The 18,181-nt window shown below is 68.3% G+C and overlaps 1 protein-coding gene across 1 annotated transcript in view; it reads left to right on the top strand.

Moving 5' to 3' along the window:
* SPEG (striated muscle enriched protein kinase) overlaps nt 1-18,181 on the top strand; it is a gene marked incomplete at its 5' end in the record, with an annotated part of 39,524 nt that overhangs the window by 18,983 nt on the left and 2,360 nt on the right. The window contains 32 exons of the mRNA XM_082311504.1: nt 1,579-1,793; nt 2,070-2,158; nt 2,359-2,540; nt 4,624-4,884; nt 6,182-6,340; nt 6,478-6,667; nt 6,814-7,043; nt 7,223-7,342; nt 7,723-7,827; nt 7,939-8,145; nt 8,273-8,396; nt 8,791-8,963; nt 9,756-9,868; nt 10,079-10,247; nt 10,331-10,424; nt 10,787-10,987; nt 11,148-11,208; nt 11,390-11,467; nt 11,627-11,799; nt 11,905-11,931; nt 12,174-12,326; nt 12,541-12,583; nt 12,679-12,747; nt 12,904-15,094; nt 15,206-15,358; nt 15,431-15,547; nt 15,631-15,798; nt 16,073-16,195; nt 16,388-16,552; nt 16,743-17,433; nt 17,524-17,763; nt 17,836-18,059. Of these exons, the coding sequence (XP_082167630.1) occupies nt 1,579-1,793; nt 2,070-2,158; nt 2,359-2,540; nt 4,624-4,884; nt 6,182-6,340; nt 6,478-6,667; nt 6,814-7,043; nt 7,223-7,342; nt 7,723-7,827; nt 7,939-8,145; nt 8,273-8,396; nt 8,791-8,963; nt 9,756-9,868; nt 10,079-10,247; nt 10,331-10,424; nt 10,787-10,987; nt 11,148-11,208; nt 11,390-11,467; nt 11,627-11,799; nt 11,905-11,931; nt 12,174-12,326; nt 12,541-12,583; nt 12,679-12,747; nt 12,904-15,094; nt 15,206-15,358; nt 15,431-15,547; nt 15,631-15,798; nt 16,073-16,195; nt 16,388-16,552; nt 16,743-17,433; nt 17,524-17,763; nt 17,836-18,059 (7,308 nt within the window). The remainder of the gene's footprint in view (nt 1-1,578; nt 1,794-2,069; nt 2,159-2,358; nt 2,541-4,623; nt 4,885-6,181; nt 6,341-6,477; nt 6,668-6,813; nt 7,044-7,222; nt 7,343-7,722; nt 7,828-7,938; nt 8,146-8,272; nt 8,397-8,790; nt 8,964-9,755; nt 9,869-10,078; nt 10,248-10,330; nt 10,425-10,786; nt 10,988-11,147; nt 11,209-11,389; nt 11,468-11,626; nt 11,800-11,904; nt 11,932-12,173; nt 12,327-12,540; nt 12,584-12,678; nt 12,748-12,903; nt 15,095-15,205; nt 15,359-15,430; nt 15,548-15,630; nt 15,799-16,072; nt 16,196-16,387; nt 16,553-16,742; nt 17,434-17,523; nt 17,764-17,835; nt 18,060-18,181) is intronic.

Genomic DNA, 18,181 nt, shown 5'->3' with positions numbered 1-18,181 from the left:
GCCGCGGCAGGCTGGCTGCCAGCTCGGCCGCTGCTGTCACTGGGAAGAAACCGGCTTCCTTACCCTACAAGGCTCTGTCTGAACCAAAGCAGCTGACGTGCTCCCGGCAAGCACGGAGGGATCCTGCCATGGGGGGGAGCGGGGTCAGGCTGTGAGCATCCCCCGGTGCCCAGCAAGTAGCCCAGTGTCTGGCCTCCCCCGCACCTGCCCCGCTAGCCATGGGGATACCCCAGCCTGCCCTTCAACCCACAAACCGTGGGGGTGCCCCTGCCTCCAGCCTGCAAACCATGGGGACACCCCTGCCTGCCCTCCAACCTGCAAATTGTGGGGCTACCCCTGCTCTCCAACCTGCTAGCCGTGCGGATACTGCTGCCCCACAAGATATTAGCTGTGGGGACACACAGCCTGCCCACCAAGCTGCTAGCCAGGGGGGTAGCCAGCCTGCCCTCCACCCTGCTGGCCGTGGGATACCCACCCCGCCGCAGCCCCACGGCGCTCCCCATCCCCAGAGCGTCCCTGGGGAGCGTGCAGAGCCTCAGAGCTGCCCTGGGGGCTGGAAGCACCCAAAAAACCCCACCCGCTCCGCGGCGCAGCGGGGCCGCACGCCCAGGGGCAGCAGCGGCCGGGCAGGGCCGGCCCGGGGCAGGGCGGCGGGGGGCCGGGAAGGGGCCCGGCAGCCCCCGGCCCGGCGGCGGGCCCTCCCCCGCGCTGCTGGCCCGGCCCCGGGGGCCGGGCGGCGCTGGGGCGGGGAGGGCTCAGCGGGCCGGCGGCGCCGGGGGCTGGAGGCGCGCCCGGTACGGCCGCACCGGCCCCGGTAGCGGCGGCGGCGGCTCGGCGGTGCGGTGCGGTGCGGTGCGGCGCGGCTCGGTCCGGGGCGGGGGCTGCCGGGGCCGCGCCCCGCGGTGAGTGCGGGGGGCGGCGGGGGATGCGGGCGGGCGGGCGGGGGGCAGCCGGGGGTGGGCTCTCCGCCGCGGGGCTGCCCGCGGGCATGGCGGGGGCGGGGGGGCGCAGCTCTCGGCCTGCACCGGGCAGCCCGCCCGCCTGCCCCGGGGAGGGGCGGTGAGGGAGCTCCGGCGGCCGGGCTGGAGCGGGGCCAGCACCCCCAGCGCGGCGGCCGGGCTCTGCCCGCACCCCTCGCCGCTCCCCGCCTCGCACAGCCGGCCCCCGGGTGGGCTCCCCACGCAGGCGGGTCCGGTCCCCCGGGGAGCGGGCGGGCGGGCGGGGGAGCGCAGCTGCCAATGTCACCTTCAGCCCTCGCCGGCTCGGGGCAGGGGCAGCCATCCCGGGAATCCGGGCGGCTTAAGGATGGGAGCGCGGGCTGCTGCGTAAGAGCCACTTGAGCCCTGCTGTCGCCTTGCGGGATATCGCGTCCCCTTATCGTCCCGTGGAGTGCTTCTCACCCCCTCCCCCTGCGCGGCCCCCGCACCCCTTCGCTGCTGGCTGCTGCCGAGCTGGGATGTGGCCTGGAATGGGTGTCCCCGGGCACCCCTGGGGTGCAGGGTGGTGGGGAGGGGTGTCCTGACCCGCCTGCCCGGCTCTGGCTGCTGCCAGCTCCTTACCCAGCCTCTCCTCTGCTAGCCCCCCCCGCCGTGGAGCGGCATGGGAACTTGGCACCCCCCCTCGGCCAGGCCAGCCCCATCACCTCGGACGAGGAGTACCTGAGCCCCCTGGAAGAGTTCCCCGAGTCTGGCACCCCCCAGCACCGACCGGCCATGAAGCTGCAGCCTAGAGCCGAGCATGGGGCTGCCCACAGCTCCCCGGAGAGCACCTTCAAGGCTGCACCCACCTTTGAGGTGAGCCGACACCCCCGCCCCGGGCCCTGGCAGAGGGGGAGCAGTGCCCGTGACCACAGCCCGGTGGTCCCCGGTGCCAGGAGGTGCCGGGTCAGGCCTTCCTGCCCCCCGATCTGGGGTGCTCCTGGCACCTGGGCAGCTTCCACCCCACCAGCTCCCCTGGTACTGCAGGGCTGCTGTCATGATGAGTGACACATAGCCCTGGGTGCAGAGGTGGGGTTGCATGGGCCTGGGTGCAGGTGGGTGCTCGCTGCTCTCTGACCCCTGTTTCCCCAGGTGTCCCTGTCGGACCAGTCGGTGCTGGAGGGGCAGGATGTCAGCATGAGCGTCCGCGTCCGTGGGGAGCCCAAGCCCATCATATACTGGTGAGTCCTGGTGCTTGCTGGGTCACAGCTGGGCAGGGAAGGAGGGGACAGGCACGGTGACCTCCCCATTTGGGAATGGCCAGTTCAGAGCTCTGATGCTGAGCAGGGTTGGGGTTGGAGGAGTGGGGTCTTTTGGGGACAGCCAGGCTGGGCATGCAGGGCCAGGTGTGACCATGCCGCTGTGCCCATGTCCCGAGCAGGCTGAGGAACCGGCAGCCGGTGAAGTACGGCCGTCGGCACCATGCAGAGGAGGTGGAGGGGGCGCGGGGGCTCTTCACGCTGCACATCCTGGCGGCGGAACGCACCGACACCGGCTTCTACACCTGCAAGGCCGTCAATGAGTATGGCACCAAGCAGTGCGAGGCCAAGCTGGAGGTCAGAGGTAAAGCTCCCCGAATGTGTCCCCGCTGGCCCCGAGAGGCCAGCTGGCTCCAGTGCCCTGCATGAGCTGTGTGGGGAAGGGGCCACTGCAGACCCCTCCTTGGCGGTGCTGTGGGAGAAGGGGGCGAGCCACCCCGCCCTTCCCTGCCGCGGCGCAGGTGGGTGCAAGCCGGGAGCAGGAAAGTGGAGCTGCGTGCCTGGGGCTGCCCTGCTGCCCCGTCCAGATGTGTGGCCCCATGGCCCTGGGTCCCACTGCCCAGCTGTGCCAGGGCCCCCGCTGGCCAGACCCAGAGCCTGCTGCTCCCCACAACCCAGCTTCACCCCACATCCCCCTGCCCCCACACGTGCCCACTGCTGGGGCTGGGTGCTGCCCGTGCGCAGGGAGTGCTTTTGCCCTTGGTGGCCCTGCAGGGGACATGTCCCCCCACCATGCCGTGCCGACAGCTCCCTCCCTCCCTGTCCCAGGCAGCCTGCAAGCTGTGTGCCAGGCACAGGGCAGCCTGGAGAGGTCCCCCCGACCCGTTTCCAGCAATAGCCCATATGCATGGGACTGGGCTGTCCAGCCCCCTTCCCCTGCCATCCCTCCCCAGCCCTGCTGTGGTCCTCCTAGGACCCCAATATATATGTGCAAATGTGGGGGGGCTTGGGACTGATAGCCAGGCTCTGTCTGGCATCCCCCGAGGCCAGGGAAGGAGCCTGCGGGGACGAGTGATGCTACCTCCCTCCTCTTGCCCTTTGCTGTGTGTGCCCTGCTCCCCCCAGCCCTCCCCGCTGACGGCTGCCTGAGCCCCCTGGGCTGCACCCATCCCGCCCTGGCCTTGGCTGCACTGCTTGTACCCTGCTAGGATCCCGCTCCCAGCCTCCAGCAAAGCGCAGCGGCACGGGGGTGGGAGCGGGAGCCAGCCCCGTGCCCCACGGCTGGCAGGAGCTGGGCTGAGGGGGCGACGGCCCAAGCCCCGGCCCCTCTCAGGGGGCTCGGTGGGTGGCTTCACGCCTTGGTGCACACTCACACCCCTCGTGCCGGCGCTGGTGTATGCGTGCGTGCGTGCCGGCCCCGTCGCTGCTGCACTAACCCTTCCGCTTGCTGACTGCGGTTTTTGTCTGTACGCAGGGGGAGTACGATAAGGGGGTGCATCTCTCAGAGCCGCGGCCGCGGGGCTCTTAGTTGGACACCTCTTAGGCAGTGGACCTCACCTTGTGTTATTACCTTCTGCTCCATCCGCCGCCTCGTCCTGGACGCACCGCGGGGATGCGCGGGCCCTCGACTGCGGGCAGGGGCTCGCCGGATAGCTGGGGGAGGCGTAACCAAGGCGGGGCGGGGGGAGCAGCGGGGAGCACCAGGCACCCCCTCAGCCGGGCCAGGGCGGCCGTATGATGCTGTCTTGTCTCTTGCTCCGCCCGTTTGTCCCTGTCTGCGTGTCCTGCTGCTCCTCTCCTTGCTGCCCAGGGAAGGGGAGCAGGGAGCTGAGCCCACGGTCACTGCCGTGCCGGCCGGGGCTGTAGGGAAGGGGCTGCAGCGTGGTGGCAGCTCTGCAACGGTCACCTTGGAGCGTGGGGGATAGGAGACCCCGGGGACCCCTGCGGGGGAGCACCCTGCCCCAGCTGCAGGGCGGGAGGGAGAGCATTGGCCCCTTTGGCTTCGTGGCGGCCACCCAGGTACCGTCCGGGCCACCGCGAGATGTCCCTCGCAGCCCCAGGGCTCGGGGTCCGCCCGAGAACCCCCTGGCTCCGGGTCTCTTCTCCCCGGGGAGGGGGCTTGGTGGGAGGGTGGGCTGCGAGGCCGTGACCCTTTTTTTTTGTAGTTCTAATAAAATCTGTTTGGTAAAGCGCTGTGTGGTGTGTTCCTGGCACGGACACCTCCCCTCACCCCCGGCCCCCTCCCTGGCTCAGCTCCGCTTTCCACATCTCGATCCCCTCCCGCCCTTCCCCGCTGCACTCCCTGCCCGCCGCACCGGGCCCCCTCCCCGCATGCCCCCCTCTTCCCCGCACGTTCCCCCTCTCCATCCCCGCCACCTCTCATGGTTGCTTTTCAGTTGCTGAGACGCGTCTCTCTTTCTTTCTCTCTCTCCCCCCTTCCCGGGCAGCTCGCCCCGAGTGCCAGTCCCTGGCCATCGTGGTTCCCCTGCAGGACGTGGTGGTCGGGGCGGGGGAGCTGGCACTCTTTGAGTGCCTGGTGGCTGGCCCTCCAGACATGGACGTGGACTGGCTATCCCGGGGCCGGCTGCTCCAGCCCGCCCTGCTCAAATGCAAGATGCATTTTGACGGGCGCAAGTGCAAGCTGCTGCTCACCTCCGTGCATGAGGACGACAGCGGGATCTACACCTGCAAGCTCAGCACCGCCAAAGGTAAGCAGCGGTCACGCAGCTCCCCGGGGGGGTCTCGCTCGGGGCTTGGCCATAGCGGGGTGCTGGGGGCGGACAGCCCCCCCCTGCCACTGGGTTTGGGGCTCTGGTCCCCCCAGGATGTCGCTGTGAGTGCTGGAGGTGGGGGCCACGGGGACAGGGAGTGGTTGCTGCCCCAGGAGCTGGGGGAGCTTTCCCCGGCTGGGAAACCTGGTGTGCATCAGTCCTGCGGCTACAGTACCGTGAGCCCTGCAGCCCCGTCCCATCCCACTCAGCTCCTCCGCCGGCGTGCCTGCAGCCCCAGAAATGTAGAGAGATGCATTTGCACAGTGGCTGCACCAGCTGGATGCAGCCCTGGAGCCCAGCTGTCCCTGTCCCCTGGCTCCAGAGCCTCCAGGCACCCGGCTCTGGTACCGACCTCTCTGCTGGTCTGGGAGGTGGCAGGGGCAACGGGCAGGGGGTCAGGGCCGCCCAGCCTCTCCCACCAAGCCATCGCTGGTGGCAGCTGAGGAAGAGCAGCAGGACCCGGCGTCTGTCCCATGGCTCCGACACCCCCCTGTGCCTGCACATGCTGCACACAGCCTCTGTCCCCTGCAGCGGCGCAGGGACAAGGGTCCCTTTCCCATTCCCCAGCCTGTCTGGGCAGCCCCTCGGCAGTAACCCAGGCTGCGGTGGGTGCAGGCGGCAGCAGCATTCCCAGCACCCTGCAGCTGGTGCCCGTGCGTCCCTCCATAGAGGAGGCTGTATGGCTGCAGGGATTTGAGGGCAGCAGTAGTTTTGGGTGCAGGGAGGTGAGGCTGTGCCTGAGCATGGTGTCAATGGGTGGGCGACGACACCATCATTGCAAAGTGGTCCCAGCTGCAAAGCTCCTCATCTGGAGCACCCAGCCTGCGCCGATCCCCATGCTGCACCTGGGTGCTGCATGTGCTGGCACTGCCTGCTTCAGCATCACCGCCCTGTCCCCAGGGGGCTAGGCCAGCTGTGATCCCCTGCCCTGTGGGGGGACAGGGCATCCTCCCACCGCACCTTGCTGCTGGCATCTGTGCTGCTGTGAGGGGAGGAAAGAGGCACCCCGCCGCCAGCAGAGCCCCAGCCCTGGGCACGGGGACCTTGCACACACTTGTACCCCTGCTGCCCCGTGCAGGGACGGAGCCTGGCAACCAGCACACCCGGGCTCAGCCCCCGCATTGGCTACAACCACGTTGGCTGCGGGGGCTGCAGGCAGGGGGGTCGCAGGCTGCCTCCTGCCCTGCACACACGCATGCCGTGCAGGGCTCACCCCTACCCACTCTCCTTGCAGACGAGCTGACCTGCAGCGCCCGGCTGACGGTGCAGCCCTCTGTGCAACCGCTCTTCACCCGCAAGCTGGAGGATGTGGATGTGGTGGAAGGGCGGACGGCGCGTTTCGACTGCATGATCAGTGGGACTCCTCCTCCGACGGTCACCTGGACCCACTTTGGTAACCCCCAAGCCCAGAGAGCTTGCCCAGGGCCCTGCAGGGAGACCTCTCCCCATCCCCTTGAGGGCTGCACCCAAGGGCTCGTGCCCAGCCCAGGAGGGGTGCTGATGCTGATGCTGGTGTGTGACTCTGTGCAGGCCAGCCGGTGCAGGAGGGGGAGAACGTGCGGATTCAGCGGGACAGGGGGCTGCACTCGCTGGTCATCGTGCACGTGGGCAGCGAGGACGAGGGGCAGTATGTGGTGACTGCCAGGAATGCCCACGGCCATGTGGAGTGCTCTGCCGAGCTCTACGTGGAGGAGCCGCGGCCATCTGCTGCCTCCCAGATGTAAGAGTTGGGGGTCTCCAGGATCTGCATCTCCCCTGCTTGCTCCCCCCTGGGATTTGGGGGACAATGGGTTTGTGCAAAGCCTGGGGTCGGGGCTGGGCTGGTGGCACCGTGCTCCCGCCGTAATCATGTGTGGGCTCTTGCAGCTCCAAGTTGGAGAAGATGCCATCCATCCCCGAGGAGCCGGAGCAGGCGGAGACGGAGGCAGAGTGCTTCACCATGCCTGATTTCCTGAAGCCGCTGCACAACCTGGACGTGGTGGAGTCGAAGGAGGCTGTGCTGGAGTGCCAAGTGGCCGGGCTGCCCTACCCCTCCATCACCTGGTTCCACAACGGCTCCCGCATTGACAGCACTGACGACCGCAAGATGATGCAGTGTAGGGCTCCCCGCTGCCCTCCCCACCCCCTTGGGGGTCCCTCCACCAGGGGCAGAGGAAAGGGGGAACACCCTGGGAGGAGGCATCACCCCCCAGACCTTCATGCCCCGTGAGGCAGGGAGGGGAGCTCTACGCACATGGCTGGCAGGGTCTTACCCCTGTCCCCTGTTCCCCCCCAGATAAGGATGTCCATCGTCTGGTGTTCACGGCCGTCAGCCACGCTCATGCTGGCGTCTATAAAAGCGTCATCGCCAACAAAGTGGGGAAGGCCACGTGCTATGCGCACCTCTACGTCACCGGTAAGCAGCAGCACCGGGGATGTGTGGCCACTCGCTGCCACCCTGCCAGGCTGCGCCCTGGGGCTTGGGGTTGGTGGCCTTGTAGCGAGGTCCTAGGGTGACAGGATCACAGGGCAGTTCAGGCTGGAGGGGACCTCAGGAGATCTCTAATCCAATCTAAAAGCAGGGTCAGCTGTGCAGTCCTCACCATGCAGGGTCAGGACCCATCCCTGGACCGCCAGGTCCCACATGGGACTTGCCGGCAGCCCCCGCCGGGGAACCAGTGAGGGTGGCTGGCCCTGTCCCTCTCCTCCAGCCCATGTCTCCCGGGGCGTAAGGCAGATGCCCCGAGGAGCTGTGGCAGTGGCTGTGCTTACACCCCTGCCCACTTCCCCATGCAGACGTGGTGCCGACCCCCCCGGACGGGCCCCCCACCGTGGCCTCGGTGACCGGCAGAGCCATCACGCTGACCTGGAACAAGCCCAAGTGGCTGGACACCGCCATAGGTGAGGGGGCCAGGGCTGGGCAGGGGCTGGGCAGGGCGAGGGCAATGCCGTGATGGGGTGCGTGGGCCGGGCCGACGCTGGGGGCTCTGCACTGACCCTCTCCCCCTGCAGACCCCAAGTCGGTGACCTACCTGGTGCAAATGCAAGTGCTGGGCACGACGCAGTGGCTGGTGCTGGTGGCCGGCGTGCGGGACACCACTTACACGGTGCACGGGCTGACCAAGGGTGCCCAGTACCTCTTCCGTGTCATCACCGCCACCCCCAAGACCAACAGCAAGCCCTCCCCGCCTGTGGGGCCCGTGCAGCTCCTGGACCGGGGTGAGAGGGGCAGTGGGTAGAGGACAGGTGGCTGGGGTGGAGGGGCTTCTGTCCGCGGTGGGGTGGTAAGATGGCCAGGGCTGGGCAGCATGGGGTCCAGAGGTGGTGTTGATGATGCCTGTCGCAGGTCCCTACCTGGAAGAGGCCCCGGTCATCCTGGACAAGCCAGATGTGGTGTACGTGGTGGAGGGTCAGCCAGCCTCCATTACCATCACCATCAACCACGTGGAGGCCACTGTCACCTGGAAGAGGTAGGACGTGGTGCTGTGCCCGTTGCCTGCCCCATGCACAAAGAGGGGCTCCTGCACCAGCTCCTCATGCAGCCCGTGGTGGGTGGGGGGTCCTTCCCTGGGGCTGGGCTGGGCGTGCACCCAAGGGTGATGGCCAGGGCTGCGCAGAGCTGCATGAGGGGGCCTTTTTTTGGGGGGGGTGCTGTCTGTGGGGTGCTAAGGGTTGAGAGCCGTTCAGGAGGCAGAGCTAGCAATGGGGTCTGAGCTGTTTGTGGGGGCTGCAGGGTGGGAGCCGGGGCTGGGGCTGTCTGCGGGTCAGGAGGTGGCCATGGGGCTGTGGGGTGGGAGCTATGGATGGGGCAGTGGGTCTGGGGCTGCCTGTGGGGCTGTGATGTGGCAGCTGGTGCGCCCGCAGGGGCGGGCAGGTGCTGGGGGAGCAGGAGGGCACGTGCGAGGTGACGATGCCGGACGACGACCAGCACTGCCTGCGGCTGCTTCACGTGGGCCAGGGGGCCGCGGGGCCGCTGGCCTGCGAGGTGAGCAACCGCCACGGCACTGCCCGCTGCACCCTCCGCCTCCGCCTCGCAGGTAGGTGCCCCCACGACGGGGGGCCGTGCCCCTCTGCCGGGGGGTGGCATTGACCTACAGTGCTCCAAGCCTGTGTGCCATGGGGAGGGAGGGGACATTGCCCCGCAGGGTGGCACTGCTCCACAGTGCCCCATACCCATGTGTCATGGGGGCACTGCCACATAGCATAGCACTGCTCCTCAGTGCTCGATGCTCCTGTGCCATGGGGATGCTGCTCTATAGGGTGGCAATGCCCCATGGGGCTGAAAACCCATGAGCCACGTGTTGGTACTGCTGCCCGGTGTCCTGTACCCATATCTGACTTGGGTAGAAGTGTCCCACGTGCCCCGTGATCATGTGCATAGGGTGGCACTGCCCCATGATGTCCCTCAGCCATGTGCCATGGGTGGCACTGCTGCAGGGTGTCCCATACCTGTGTATAATGGGGTGGCACTGCCCACAGTGCCCTATAGCCAAGAGCCATGGGGGACACCTCCACAATGCCCCACAGAGGTGTCACGGGTGGCACTGCCCTACAGTACCCCACATCCATATGTAACGGGGAGATGCAACCCCACAGTGCCCCATGCCCATGTGCCATGAGTGGCACTGCCCCACGGTGCCCCACACCAATGGTGGCCTGCCCCGTAGCATCCCGCTCTCGTGCGCATTGGGGTGGCGCTGCCCCATGGTGCTCCGTGCCCCTGTACCGTGGGCTGGCACCTCCTCGCAGTGCCCCACAGCCGTACACCCCGTGCCAGTGGCAGGGGGGTGGCAGTGCCCTGTGGTGCCCCATGCCCCATCTCTCGGCAGAGGCACCGCGCTTTGAGTCCATCATGGAGGACATCGATGCCCAGGAAGGGGAGACGCCGCGCTTTGCCGTGGTGGTGGAGGGGAAGCCGCTGCCGGACATCATGTGGTACAAGGTGGGCTGGGATCCCCCACCCCCTTCCTGACCCACAGGCCCCCCAGACCCACACCCTCCACTGCCTCACCTGGGTCGCTGTGTTGGGGCTTTGGGGCTGCGTTCACCCCCAGTGACGCAGGATGCGCCCCATGCCCCATCCATCGGGAAAGGGTGGCGGGAGCTGGTCAGGGACAGGATGGGACCCCCCTGATGCCCCTGCCACCCCCAGGATGGGGAGCTGCTGGAGGAAAGCAGCCACCTGAGCTTCGTGTACGAGGACAACGAGTGCTCACTGGTGGTGCTGGGCGCCGCCGAACCCGACAGCGGCGTCTACACCTGCACAGCCAAGAACCTGGCCGGGGAGGTCTCCTGCAAGGCGGAGCTGGTGGTGCGGGCAGGTACGGCCGGCCAGCCCCCCGGCCCAGCGGGGCAGAGCCTGGGTGCCCGGCTTGCCCCCCGCCAGCGCCTTTCCTTCCCCCAGCCCAGCCCCCTGCCGATGCCGCCATGGAGGAGGAGGCACTGCACAAGGCGCGACGCCTGACCGACTACTACGACGTGCACGAGGAGATCGGGAGGTATGGGGCCACCGGGACGGTGGGCAACGGGGCAGCCTGGGCACCACAGGGACAGGGGTGCTGGAGCCAGGCTGCACCCCAGGGTTCTGTCCCTCAGGACTGAGCTCCATGGTACTCCAAATCCTGATGTGCTGGGGCTCCTCTCGGCCATCGTTGGATGCCCCGGTGCTGGCTCAGGGTGGGGAGCTGGGGCAGCCGGAGCAACGCCAGGCCTGAGGTCCCTCCATGGGTGGTCCTGGAGGGCTGCCGGGGCTGTGGGCAGCTCCTTGCACAGCGGCCGCCTGCCCCAGCTGCTAGGGGAAGGGGAGGTCTCCTGCTCCCCCACCTTCTCATCCCCCCTTGCCCCCATCGCTGCGTTGCAGGGGGGCTTTCTCCTACCTGCGGAGGGTGACGGAGAAGAGCAGCCGGCTGGACTTTGCCGCCAAGTTCGTCCCTGGGAGAACCAAGGCCAAGCAGTCAGCACGCCGGGAGCTGCACATCCTCTCGCAGCTGGACCACGAGCGCATCGTCTTCTTCCATGACGCCTTCGAGAAGAAGAACGCCGTCATCATGGTCATGGAGCTGTATCCTCTGGGCCCTGCTCGGGGAGCAGGCAGGCTGGGGGATGAGGGGAGGCTTTTGGGGGGGATGGGTGGGCAGAGCGGGTGCGGAGAAGCTGGGTGCCCAGGAGGGTGCAGGGCACAGCAGGGCATGGAGTTTCTGTGCTCCTTGACTGGGACCCAGCTGCGCCAAGGAAGAGCTGCTGGACAGGATGGCGAGGAAGCCCTCGGTGTGCGAGTCCGAGGTGGGTGAACCTTGGGGGGCAAAGTGATGGGGGAGGGAGGGAGCCTGGGGACACCGGGGTCTGTCCTAACCCAGGGACGTGCAATGCTTATTGTATCAGGCTACAAAGGGGGCTACAGCCCATGCCCTCCTCTGCACAGAGCCATGCTTGGGGTGCCCACCCTCCCTCTGCTCTCTCGCAGGTCCGGTCCTACATGCGGCAGGTCCTGGAGGGGATCTGCTACCTGCACCAGCACAGCGTCCTGCACCTGGACATCAAAGTGAGTGCGGGGCTCTCCCGCTCCCTCCTGCCCCATGCCCGCACGGACGGGCTCCTGCCACGCTGTGGGGGGCTCGGTCCTGCTGACGGGGGACATCCCTTCCCTGCGGGGAGCCCCTGCCTCCTGCCAAGCTCCCCTCCGCTCCGTGCTGTCCTGTAGCCAGAAAACCTCCTGATGGCGGATTCGAGCAGCGAGCAGGTCCGGATCTGCGACTTCGGCAACGCGCAGGAGCTGACGCCCGAGGAGCCGCAGTACTGCAAGTATGGCACCCCCGAATTCGTGGGCCCCGAGATCGTCAACCAGAGCCCCGTCTCCAGCGTCACCGACATCTGGTAAGGGCAGCCGTGGGGCAGACGGTGGGCTCCCCACGATGCCGGGAGGGACGGGGCACCCCGGAGGGCTCGTGCTGTGCAGTAACCATGCTCTCCCCTCTGCAGGCCCGTGGGGGTCATCGCCTACCTCTGGTAAGTGCCCCGGTGGGCCCCCATGGCAGGGACCCCCTTCCTGCCCCCTTGCCGTTGCAGTTCTGGGGCTGCGGCCATGCACATTGCTCCTTGCAGACTCAGCCTCCTCCCTGGCTGCTCCTGCCTCTGCCCTCCCTGTGGCACCCGGGCTGGGGTCCGGGGTCCTATCCTCGGTCCCCCGTACTTGCCATGCTGTTCCCCATGTCCCCCCCGGCCCGATGACAGTGTCCCCTCCTCGGCAGCCTGACGGGAATCTCCCCCTTTGTGGGGGAGAATGACAAGACGACGTTGATGAACATCCGCAACTACAACGTGGCCTTCGAGGAGAGGATGTTCCAGGGGCTCACTCGGGAAGCCAAGGGCTTTGTCATCAAAGTGCTGGTCAATGACAGGCTGTGAGTGCCGCGGGGTCCCCAGCCCCCACCCCTCTGGCATGAGCCTTGTGCTTGAGGGAGGGTGGGGACCCCTGTGCATCGGGGTCCCCGAGGGCAGGCTGGCTGCACAGCCCTGCCGGGCTGCAGCACGGGCAGCCAGACCCTCCTGCCCTTCCCGGGGCTGGCCAAAGCCCCCCAGGCCAGGTAGTTCTCACCCGGCGGTGTTGGTTCACAGGAGACCCAATGCGGAGCAGACCCTGGAGCATCCCTGGTTCAAGGTGAGCCTGGACAGGGACCCAGCGCCCGACGGCAGCGGGGTTCTCCTGAGCCTGCTGTAGGCTCCGTGGGACACCGCTGTCCCCTCGCCCTGCAGACGCTGGCCAAGGGGAAGGTCATCAGCACCGACCACCTAAAGCTCTTCCTCTCCCGTCGGAAATGGCAGGTGAAGGCAGGAGCTGGGGCAGGAGGGGGGCAGGCGGAGCTGTGTGCTGGGCAGGATGGGGTGACGTGCCCTGGGCAGGATGGGGTGATGTGCACTGGGTAGGATGATGCCATGCAGCCTGCCTGGGCCTGATCCAGCCCTCTCCGCCGGCTGCAGCGCTCGCAGATCAGCTACAAGTGCAACATGGTGCTGCGGCCGATCCCGGAGCTGCTGGAGGACACGTCCAACCACCTCTCCATCGCTGTGCCCCGGCACCTCAAGGAGTCGCCGGCGCTGTCATCCTCCTCGGACTCGGACGACCTGGACGAGCTGCCCTTCATCCCCATGCCACACCAGGTGGAGTTCTCCGGCTCCCGCATGTCGCTCAATGAGATCCCCACGGATGACGAGGCCATGGGGACACCTGAGGGGCCGCGGTTGGAGGTGGTCACGCCGGGGGACGTCTCTGCCATGGAGTGGCAGAGTCAGGGTGCGGGGAAGCCCGGGGTGGCCCTGGGAAAGCGGCCAAGGGGCGCCGGGCCACGGCGGCCGTGCGTGGAGGCAGAGGCGCCTGGCTCTTCCGATGAAGAAGCCCCCGAAGCCCAGAAGCGTCCGGAGTATCCCCGCAAAGCCATGAGGAAGGGGTCCAGCCTGGAGTCCCCGGGGAGTGCCCGGCGGGGAGAGCTGAAGAGGGGCGGCTCGGCTGACAGCGCCCTGCTGCTCCACCAGCCCCCGGGGACCGAGGAGGGGGCTGAGGCAGGCCGGGACCCCCGCCGGGCCCTGGCCAAGGCGGCCTCCATGGAGCTGCCGCGGCGGAAAGGGACCTGGGGGGAGGACGATCACGCCCAGCGCCTGGAGCTGATGCGCCAGCGGCTGCTGCGGGGCGGCCCCGGGGACGGCAAGGTCAGCGGCCTGCGGGGTCCCCTCCTGGAGACCCTGGGGGTCAGCCCTGACAAGAAGGTCCCGCGGCCGACCCGGTTGGAGCCACCGGCGCCAGCGGTACCACGACTGGTGCGGGCAGCCTCCAGCGAGGCCACCTCGCCGCGCCTCCTCCCCGCCGAGCACCGGCTGCAGAAGAGCAGCTCCTTCAGCCATGGGGACGCCGAGCCCGTTGTCCGGCACCGCCGCTCCGGCGCGCCCCTGGAGATCCCGGTGGCCCACCTGGAGGCCCAGCGGCTCAAGGAATCCCCATCGCTCTCGGCCCTCTCTGATGCCCGGCCTCCAGTACCACCGGACGCCCCCGGCCCGCCGACACCCTCCACGGTGGAGACCACTGTCCCCCGAGCCCCCGCCGCCAAGGCTGCCCTGGGGAGGAGGCGCATCCCCGAGGAGCGCAGCCAGCCCGGGGCCAGCACGGCCGCCACTACCATGGGGAAGAAGCCCACAGCTGGGGGGCAGGAGGAAAAGACACCCACCAAGGCCACTGGAGCCAGCGGGGAGGGGGCTGCCAGGACGGGAGCACCCGCCACACCGCAGCCCCTGGCTCCTGGCACCCAAGCCCCCAAAACGTCTTCCTATGCCAAGGTCATGCAAGCCATGGGAGCTGTGCAAGGCGGGGAGCCAGCCACCGAGGAAGCCCCCCGGTCCCCGCCGGCCACCCCTGCCGAGCCTCCCGCAGCAGCACCAGCACCAGCACCGGCATCGAGGAGGGAGGCGAAGCCCGGTGGCTCCTCCAGCTCCCTGCTCATCCAGGACATCGACTCGGAGGAGGTCTTCGAGGCCAAGTTCAAGCGGGGCCGGGAGTCATCGCTCAGCCGCGGGCTGAAGCTCCTCACCCGCTCCCGCTCTGAGGACCGGCACCTGGCTGGCCCCCCAGCCACCGACGAGGGCATCTACCGTCCCACGCCGGCCGGTGTGCCCCTGGAGCTGCGCAGGGACCGGCCCGCCGGGCTGGCAGCCAAGTCCATGTCAGTGCAGGACCTGCACGAGGTTGAAAAGGACAGGGGCTTCCTCCGGAGGATGTCCGTGCTCCTTAAGCGGACCCCGCCTGCCGAGAGGAAGAAGAGCAGGGGGCAGGACGGAGGCAGTGAGACCCCAACCAGCGGCCGCCGCTTCTCCTGGAGCCTGGCCCTGGGTGGCTCCAAGGAGCGGAGGGACTCGGAGAGCCTCAAGTCGGAGCCGGTGGGTGGCGGGGAGAGCGATTCGCCAGTGGTGGCCGTGCGGAGGAAGATCAGTGCCACGATGGAGCGGGTCTCTGCCCGGCTGCGCAGCCTGTCGGACGAGCGGCCGGAGGGCGAGGGGCCCGGGGAGCTCCGCCGTGCCAGCTCCGAGGGGGAGAGCCTGCGGCCAGGGCCTCCCCCGGCGCCCGCACCCTCCTCTGAGTCCCTGCGCTCGGAGGGAAGCACCCGCTCCTCTGCCTCCACCAAAGGTGAGTGGCGAGGAGGGGTCCCACTGGCACCCCGTGGCCCAGCCGCCCTGGGTGCAGCGGGCTCGGCCACCCTGGCTTGGCCCCGCTCTCAGCCGCCCCGGGTGCCCGCAGGTGGGGGTGAGAGCCAGAAGCGGTCCCGCTGGGAGCGTTGGGGTCTCTCGCGGAGCAAGAAGGAGAAGGTGGCCTCCCAGCCCAGCATCCCCTCCAGCCTGCTGCGGGAGGAGGGACCCGCTGCTGGCCGGCCACATGCGCCCAGCGAGTCGGGTAGGTGCAGCCCCGGGACGGGGTGGCGGGTGCCCGTTGCTGCCCCAGCCTGACCCCCGCTCTGCTTTCCAGATTTCCCCCCCGTTTTCCACATCAAGCTGAAGGACCAGGTGCTGCTGGAGGGCGAGGCGCTGACCCTCTGCTGCCTGCCCGCCGGCAGCCCAACCCCCAGGATCATCTGGATGAAAGGTGGGGGGCTGCCTGTGCTGCCTCGGTGGGTGAGCGCCAGGGCAGGCACTGTAGCATCCCTCTCCTCTGCTCCCCCCCTGCAGATAAGAGGTCCCTGCAGCCGGACAGTGCACTGAACGTCGTCTCCTGCAAGGACGGCCGGCAGATGCTCACCATCGCCAAGGTGTCCAGGAAGGATGCGGGGCTGTACGAGTGTGCAGCCGCCAACGCCCTGGGCACGGCCATCAGCTCCTGTACCCTGGCTGTGGCACGTAAGGATGCAAGGGAGGGACCTCAGGGGACAGAGGTGCTGTCCTACGGGGGGAGAGCATGTGCCAGGCACGCACCCCGGCGCTGGGGACCGGTCGGAGCAGGTCACTTGATCTCCACATCTGCAAGAGACTGGAACTTCTGAGGGGGGACAGGCTGGTTTTACCCGGGCACCTCCAGCATCTCCGAGCCCACTTGTGCTGTCCTCGCCCTGCAGCATCTCTGCCCTGCCCCTGGCTGAGCACCCAGCCCACCCAGATGTCTGTCCCCTTGCAGGGCTGCCCGGGCGGCCGGGCACGCCGGAGATCCCCCAGAAGTACAAGAACACGGTGCTGGTGCTGTGGAAGCCTGCAGAGAGCAAAGCCCCCTGCACCTACACGCTGGAGCGCAGGCTGGATGGTACGTGGGGCTGCCTCCCATTCCCCAGCAGCTCCATCCAGAAAGATGGGCTCACACAGGGACACCAAGCCAGGACAAAAGTGCCCAATGTCCTTGCTGTCCCCTGGGGCTTGGCAGGGTCCCGGGTGGGGGACGGGGGTCTGCCCCCTGCCCGCAGTCTGCCCTCATCTCACCTTGCCCCCACACCGGCAGGAGAGCACGAGTGGAAGATCGTCAGCACCGGCATTGCCGACTGCTACTTCAACGTGACGGAGCTGCCCCCCGGGAGCACCGCCAGGTTTCGGGTGGCCTGCGTCAACAAGGCCGGGCAGGGGCCCTACAGCACCCCCTCGGGGAAGGTGCACCTCGATGCCGCAGGTGAGCGAGCCTTGTCCCACAGGGTGTGGGGCAGCCGTGGGGCCAGCTGTGGGGCTGAGGCCTCTGGAATGCTCTTGGGGTCCTCAAGTCCCTGGGGATCTTCCCCCCAAGGCTTTGGGGAACAAGGTGCTGCTTGCACCCGTTCCTGGCTTACCCATGCCTGGCTCATACCTCCCTTTGCTCCCTGCAGATGCCCGAGCTGCCCCAGCCAAGGACATCGCTGTCCCTGTCCCTGTCCCCATCCCTGTCCCCGAGAAGGTGGCTTCCAGCCGGTCAACCCAGACACCCGTGGAGCAGCTGGAGCCACCAGCCGTGGGAGCCACCCCCACCACGCCACCCCGCAAGCAGAAGGGAGCGGTGCAGAAGGCAGACGGGGCGGTGCAGGCGGACGCCCCCCCCGGGGTCCTCCAGCCCCCTGTGCCCCGCGAGGAGGGGCCACGGCCGGACCCCGAGCTCCCGCCTGACATCACCATCTGCGTGCCCCCGGAGCTGATGTTCACCCCGCCTCGGACTGTCACCTCGCCCCCTACAGACACCCCCGCCCGGGGCTCCCCTGTGCCCCCCACGGACACGTCCCCCCCACCTCGGTCTCCATCCCCTTCCAAGTTCTCCCCCGTTTCCCCAGTGTCAACCACCCCCGGCTCAGCCCCCACGCTATCTCCCACCCCCAATGCTGCACCTGCGCGGAAGATGCCCCCCTACATGGTCACCTCCTTCGTCTCCATGCCCCCCACGTCGTCCTCCCCGCAGGAGCCCCCCGCCACTGCCCCATCCTCCAAGGAGCCCCCGGCTGAGAGCGGGACCCCGGGGGCAAAGGACAGCACTACGCTGCGGCAGGGCGTCCCCCAAAAGCCATACACCTTCTTGGATGAGAAGGCGAGGTGAGGAGCAGTGGGATGAGATGCTCTGCTGGGGGTGTCCCCCCCGCAGCATCCCACGCTGGGGATGCTGAGCGCTGCCCTGTGCCGCAGGGGCCGTTTTGGGGTGATCCGTCTGTGCAAGGAGAATGCCACAGGGAAGCACTTCATGGCCAAGATCGTGCCCTACGAGGCGGAGAGGAAGCAGAGCGTGCTGCAAGAGTATGAGATCCTCAAGGCGCTGCACCACGAGCGCATCATGGCCCTGCACGAGGCATACATCACCCCCCGCTACCTGGTGCTCATCTGCGAGAACTGCGCCGGCAAGGAGATCCTCTACAGCATCGTGGACAGGTATGGGCAGGCGTGGGGCTGCCGGCAACGGCCGCTGGCATGGGGCCGCCCACTGATCTCATTTACCCCCAGGTTTCGCTACTCGGAGGACGATGTGGTGAGCTACGTGCTGCAGCTCCTGCAGGGCCTCGAGTACCTGCACGGCCGCCGCATCGTGCACCTCGATATCAAGCCGGACAACGTCGTCGTCTCAGGCATGAACGCCCTCAAGATCATTGATTTCGGCAGCGCCCAGACCTACAACCCCCTCGTGCTGCGGCAGCTGGGGCGGCGTGTTGGCACCCTGGAGTACATGTGTGAGTGGGGCACTGGGGGTGCGGTGGCATTGAGACGGGGACGGGGCATGCTTGTGCCTGAGGGGGGCTTGGGACTGGGAGGGGGAGTTGAGGTGTCCTCGGGGAAGCTGGGGGGTCTTTGG

Source organism: Platalea leucorodia, assembly GCF_965183815.1.
Source record: "Platalea leucorodia genome assembly, chromosome: 5".
Taxonomy (NCBI): domain Eukaryota; kingdom Metazoa; phylum Chordata; class Aves; order Pelecaniformes; family Threskiornithidae; genus Platalea; species Platalea leucorodia.
The sequence above is the reverse complement of the archived record's forward strand: the minus strand, read 5'-3'. Positions and strand labels throughout refer to the sequence as shown.